Source organism: Hibiscus syriacus, unplaced genomic scaffold (assembly GCF_006381635.1).
Source record: "Hibiscus syriacus cultivar Baekdansim isolate YM2019G1 unplaced genomic scaffold, ASM638163v2 tig00111201_pilon, whole genome shotgun sequence".
Taxonomy (NCBI): Eukaryota; Viridiplantae; Streptophyta; class Magnoliopsida; order Malvales; family Malvaceae; genus Hibiscus; species Hibiscus syriacus.
The window spans coordinates 823164-830187 of NW_024063017.1; the positions used below are offsets into that span (position 1 = coordinate 823164).

The following is a 7024-nucleotide window of genomic DNA, read 5'->3' on the forward strand; positions in this document are numbered from 1 at the left end:
TTATGGGTAAGTTTTTATTAATTTTTGCAACGTTTGGTTTTACAAATGCCACTACGGTACAACCAATTGTGGTGTTTATAAAAAACCGTCTCTACATATGAATTTTATCGTGGTGTTTGTTACTAATGTACATGTCTTTAGTGGTGTTTCTACAAAATCTTCATCATATATCACTCTATTATGACATTTTTACTAAAATCACATAAATCTTGCGGTGCATTCCAATAAACGCCCTAAATTTTACCATTTTATGGTATTTTTACTATAAACACCACTAAATATATAATAATAATGGTGTTTGGAATAAAAATACCGCTATATACCAAGCTTGGTGTAATTTATATCTTCCATGCATGCACGATAATCACTAGATTTACAAGAGTTTTATGAGAGTTATTCGACATGTTAATAACTCTTCTTTTCCATCAAGAAGCTATTAAGGGACTGAATGTTCTACTAAATTTTTTTTTTATCTGTAGATATTTGTTTTTGTCTGGATTACAAAAATATTATATTATATTATTATTATATTAATTTTATTTTTGTAGGCCCCATGTTGAGCCCCACGTATCTCAACCGTTTCCCTTTGTGGGAAATGGGTTGTGCACCCATTATCTCCTCAACTCACGTCTGGGAAGGGGGTAAGCCAAAGCAAAACAAGTGCTTATAAAGTGATATGTCCATGACATAAGGAGAGGAGAAGTCAAAAAAAAAAAAAAAAAAAGAATGGAAGAGGGTGGAGAGGAACGAATGAACCCAGCTGAATGGAAGGAAGAATATTTTGTTATAATCTCTTTAATTGGCTGGGGTTTTGCTTCAACGTAAGTCTTTGTTTTTCTGCGAACCCACAAATGGAACAACAATGGCGAAGAAAGCAATCGAATCGGTCCAATGCTTCTGGCACAAGAAGACGGCGGTGGTTGTAACGTACTGCAAGAGAGACCGTGGGTTGATCAAGATCAATGGTTGTCCCATCGAGCTCGTCGAGCCGGAAAGACTTCGCATCAAAGCCGTTGAGCCAATCCTTCTCCTCGGCCGTCACCGTTTTGATGGCGTCGACATGAGGATTAGAGTCAAGGGCGGAGGTCACACTTCTCAGATCTACGCTATCCACCAGATCAACTCTAAAGCACTCGTGGATTTTTACCAGAAGTACGTCGATGAGCAGAGCGAAGAAAACACGCCGTTAAAGAAAAAGCCCAATGAGTTCGGAGAGGTTCTGGCGATGATAATTGGGGTAATTTGTGCTTTCGTTTGGTTAATTAATGTCAAATATTTTCTCAGCTGGAAGTATATTGATGGTTGGCCTAGAAATTTCAAGTTGTTGTTCGAGAAATGTACATATTATTTTGAAATAGCTGTAGCGTTGGCTGTTGCGGCCATTCCAGAAGGGTTGCCGACAGTTATTACCACTTGTTTAGCACCTGGGACTAGAAAAATGGATCAAAAGAACGCATTGGTGAGGAAATTGCCAAGTGTCGAGACATTAGGGTGTACTACTGTCATTTGCTCTGATAAAACATGTACCTTGACAACCAATCTGTTGGCAGTAGCTAAGCTTGTGGCCATGGGGGGCTGTTCAAAACAAACTTGAAAAAATTCACGAGAGGTGCTGCCTAGGCATTAGATGTTCTGAATCATATAAGATTACGTACTCCGGTAATCTCACACCTTGCATGAGCGATCCACGTTTAAGGGGCTCAAGAATATTTTAAGGATTAATATTAAAAGTGCCATGTGCTCGGAGTGGGAGCAGATTTCTGTCCCTAAAAGTGTGGCCACATTTATTGCTGATGGAGCTATGTCCAAGTTTCTTAACATTTTTTTTAACATTTATTCTCTTAATTCATTTTTTTCTCTTAATTTATATAGTATTTTTTTTAATCTAACATTTTTTACTTTATTATTTAGGGATAATTTTAACTAATCAAAGGTAAATGTTTTGAATCGAGTATTTTAATTTAAATTTAAATTTACATTTTCGCAATTAAGACAATAAAAAAATTAATTGGTACCGAAAGGGCGGTTCAAGGATGCTAATCCTTCATTGATTGTAATCGACTCCCGAATCTAACACGTTTCTGGTTAAACGCAGATCAGGTAAGATGATGTCCGATCTACCTAAATATTTTTAAAATGATTGGTGGTTACTCCCAATCTATTTAATCCACATCGAAATCTAATTCCGGGCCCGATTGAAAGACGGTCGTGACATTATCAGATTGTATAAATTCCTTTGTTTGCCTTCTATCAAACTTAGAACTTGGTTGCTAGCTTTCCAAACACTTTTAGTCTCAAGGAAATAAAATACAGGATTCATTTATTCAAGCGTGAGGGTTAATGGAGATGCTGTTGGAAAACACACGAAGATTTAAAGTGGAAGAAAAAGAAGAAAGCAACGTGATTTTTTTTAATTTTTTAATTGTCGTGTAATACTTTCATTAAAAGGTTAACAGAGTTAATAATTTAGGGACTAAAATTAAACAAACTGATAACGTAATGAACTAAGCGCATTTATTAAAATATTGATTACCAAAGTCGATCAAGCAGAAAACAAAAATAACTATTCACATAGTTTACCCTAATATTTTTTATAATTATATTTTTATGTTAACATATTTATAACATAAATATTTTTTTCCTATTGAAAACCCTAGCAGGCAGCGTCACTCTTTAGGTATCGTTTGTCATTTTTTTTCTTTGAATTTGTGAGTTTCTATAGATAAAATCAATTTTTTATTTTAATTAATCAGCGGTGATACTGATTTTGATACTGGTTGTTGATTGTCGGTTCTTTTTTTTGTTCTTTTAGTTTTTAATAAGAAAAATCATTACTTTGTGACTCGTCTTTCTCTAACTTTTTGGTACATTTTTATTTTCTTTCTCAGCTGTTTTATCATTCTTTTTATTTTATATTTTTTAGGTTGAATTTGACGACGTCACGATAGATCAAGATGAAAATTATTTATAATCTTGTTGATCTTCTTTGCTCTGTCCATCGTATTGAATTTGAATATGTGATTTTGTATTTGTGAATAGTTTCTCACGATGTCCGGCTTTGATTTACGATTTTCGGTGGTCTTTCAATAATTTAATTTTCTTTTGTGGTTCATTTCTCTATGCACTCAGATTTATTCGTATCTATGTATAGTTCGAATATTGTAGTTGAGTTTTTAACATTTTCTATGGTCCTTATTTGGTCTAAAATAACTAGTTCCTTGTTTTAATGTTATAGAAAAATGTTCAAATTTTGTATTTAATTTATAATATTAATTATAAAATCTTATTAAAATTTTAGATACTTTTCATATTTTAATAAGATTAACTGTTTCTATTAAAAATATTTTTGTTTATTATACGTATAATTTTTACTAGTAATAAAAATTGAATTTTCAAATAGATAATTTCAACAATGGGTATGGACCTTTACGCAGCCTTTAGCGTATGGGCCTTTGAAACTAAGTTTTATAGTTAAAAGAAGAGCCGAGGAGGTGCCCATGTTTCTCAAGTCTGGCCTACGCATCGGATTTATGTCGTGTAATTTTATTATCTTTAATTGACGTTATGGTTGGATTCAAATGTATAGGAAAGAAATTAGTAAAATAAAAGGAGGAAAAGCAAGCCTATATAACAGCCTCAGTTTCATTATCCGTTTACTGCTTCCATATTCAGTCCCAAGCAAAAGCAGTAATAATTTTTATCCACTATGAAAGGCTGAAAGCTTAAACTGTCATTCTACTTTCATATGTCCGTAACTATGGGGCTTTAAACTGGATTTTTTCATTTAAGACAAGAAACCAGATTTATCTGTGCCCGAAGCAAACGGTGGCAGGAAACAGTAAAAAAGCGAAGTGCATGGCAGTTGGCGCAAAGGACGTGCCTCCACCGCTCGCATTCCATTCCACCACACTTGTTTTCTGTTCTTCTTTTGCCGCATTTATGTCTCTTCTTTATTTCATTCGTCACCTCAAACACTGTTCCATTCCTCCACTGTCACAGCTAATATCAATGTCAATTACTTCCTTTCTTTGCACCCTACACCCATGAGATTAGATCCCATACAATGAAATTCACATGCTTTCTTTTATTATCGACTTACCCACCATTAATGTCTCTCTATATTTAATATAGCATGGGCCGTTCCTAGGCACTCGTTATCTCTTTCAACGTTTCTTAAATCTGGGTTTTCAACTTCTTTTCTTTCCCTTCTTAATCTATTTTTTTTTGGGGGGGGGAAATATGATCTTGGGCTGTCGCTGCACATGTAAGAAATTTTCAACATTTGACATAATGAAGGTTCCTGGGATTTGGGTTTTCTTCTTTGTGCTCGGGGACAGCTTTGCTTGTCATTACCTTCTCCAACAGCTCCTCCATTCCTAGTAAGTCTCTTATCCTTTTCCCTTTTACGTCGATTTATTAATACAATAGATAATTCTTGTCTTTTAATCGGTAATTGCTGCATTAATGGAGGATGGTTGTTATTGCATGTTAGCTTTATTTGAAGCATATACTATTTTGACTTTGGATTTGATATAGTTCTTATGCAGTTTGTATTTATGAGTAATTTCAAGATGAGTCAAGTTTTGATTTTTGAGAAATAAAGTTTGTAAGTTATGAAAAATCCTTAGCAATTGTTGTGATCTTTCTGCGACAGCCGAACATGGCTTGTTGCAATTTACAGAAAGTAACTGAACGACATCCCCTTTCTTCCATATTGTTGTATGCCAATAATTTTGGTCAACTGTCTCAAAATCTTGATAATGAATCTCTTAAAATATTGTGATAGTAATGTGTGGTTGTTTCAATCAATCTGCCGACAAATTTTTTTTTACATCCTTTATTTGGTTGTTGGCTATAGGGATAGGGTGCTTAATTATTGATGGTCTATTTCCTACTATTTGATCAGCTTATAGGCTTTGGTTGGTTCATCTAAAATCATTGCTAGTATTCCGTAATCTTAAATTGCAGCTTGCATGTCAACGCAAATTCATGATAAACTGGTAAAAAAAATGGCTCTCCTTTGTATAGGTGAAGAAGAATTATTCTTAAAATTAATGCAGTACATCGGTAAATCTAGTAAGAGCAGCAACCATATACATATCATTGTAGGAATCAATAATTGTATATATGTTAAAAGCTGCCAGCTTCTTGAATCTCATTTCAGATATGGAGTTTTCCAAGAATGGCGATCTTTCGAGTATAACAAGAACAAGTAGGAAGCTGAAGGTATACATTTCACTACTTGGCCAAAAACAAGTGTTGAACACTTTCTTATTTTATTTGAGACGAATCTTCTTTTGAAATTGCAGGTAAATGGCTACAACCTGAGCAATGAAAAGAGGGGCGAAGTGGATCTAGAAGATTACCGCCATCGCATCGATCCAGCTCCAAGCTCAAAGGCATCTATAAATAAACATGGTCCTATTGAACATGGTACTCCTCTTATGCCATGCATACCAAAACCCCCACCTCCTAGCAATTCCAAAGTTGGTGGTTCCACTAGTCATCACCTGAGAGTCATCTTTATCTGATGATTCTGTATCAGCATAAATTCCAGACATTTATTTCAAGTTGCCCATGTATGCAGCAGCTTAAATTAGCGTGTTAATGTATTCTGTCAAGAAATAACAACCTTATTGTGTGCTTTCTAAGCGTTATTTTCCTTTCTCCCCTATGCATAATGCTATATCTATTTGCCACACATGAGATTATTACCATCAAACTTGTAGTTTTTGTTGGAATAAAACACTCACACAAACAACTTTTATTGAAACTCAAACAAATATTACAAGAGCACTCTCACTCAAAAATAAGAACTACAACTCACTCTTATAAGACTTTGCTTCTTCAGTCACTTAGAAGCTCTTAATTTTTCTTGATACTTAAAACTAAAATGGGGAGGGGTATTTATACTACTCAAGAATAATCATACACCACACAAATAAACTAATTTAAACTATTACAAATTCAAAAAATATCTAACTATCACCTAACTAAATTGATGTAAGCAATGACATCTGTCGTAACCTGTTTTCGTCCGGGTACGAAATATTTATTTGGCGGGAAAATTGATGTGAATAAATGGTTTTTGAAAATAATTTGGGAATCGCCATCGGCATTTTGGGTCAGGTAGGTCGAATACCTAAAAATTATTTTTTAAAAGAGTTTTAAGAAAACATCAATTAAAAAATGAACTGATCTGCGTTTATAACCAAAAATTCGTTCTTTTTAATAATAAAAAGGGATTCGTGGTCGGTTACATTTAGGGAAGGATTAGTACCCCTACAACGCCCAAAATTGATACTTTTTAATTATAAATTGTCTCTATTATTAAAAATTTAAAAATTCAATATATATTTAATTTATAATCCTATTATTTCAAAATTATAAAAAATATTTAAAAATATCGGAAAAGGACTTCTAGGTGCCTTAAGACAGCTCTTTTCTTTGATATTAATAAATATTAATTTGAATAAAATTAAATAATAATTTTTTATAATATTTAATTTTAAAATACCAGAATAGGACATCCAGTTGTATTAAGACTGCCATTTTCTTCGATATTGACAAATAAATGTTAAAATAATTTATTTAAAAATATAAATTATTATTTATTGTATATATATTTATGACTACATAATAATAATAAAAATATTTAAATATATAAACAAGTAAAATTAAAACCATAAAAATACAATTAGAACCATATATTTAAAAGCAATAAAATAAATGAAAAGATTTAAAATTAGTGACTAAATTATAGTAAAATTAAAATTAAATACCTAATTCATAATTAATCAAAATTATAGGGATTAAACATGCTATTTTCTTATTTATTAATTTAGTGACTAAAATAAAATTATATAAAATTCAGATATTAGAATAAAATAAATTAAAACATACTATTCAGATTAAAATATTAATTATTAAAATATAGGACTAAATCTGTTATTTACCCTAAATATATTATTTTAATATAAAGGACTAAAATAAATAAAATTAACATTAAAGAACCGAATTAAAA

General features: G+C 32.1%; 1 protein-coding gene across 1 annotated transcript; it reads left to right on the plus strand.

Moving 5' to 3' along the window:
• The first annotated feature begins 862 nt into the window (after positions 1-862).
• On the plus strand, positions 863-1594 carry LOC120155693 (calcium-transporting ATPase 1, endoplasmic reticulum-type-like). The gene has a single exon (XM_039167188.1). The coding sequence runs from the start codon at positions 863-865 to the stop codon at positions 1592-1594; it is 732 nt and encodes a 243-aa protein (XP_039023119.1).
• The last annotated feature ends 5430 nt before the right edge of the window (positions 1595-7024 follow it).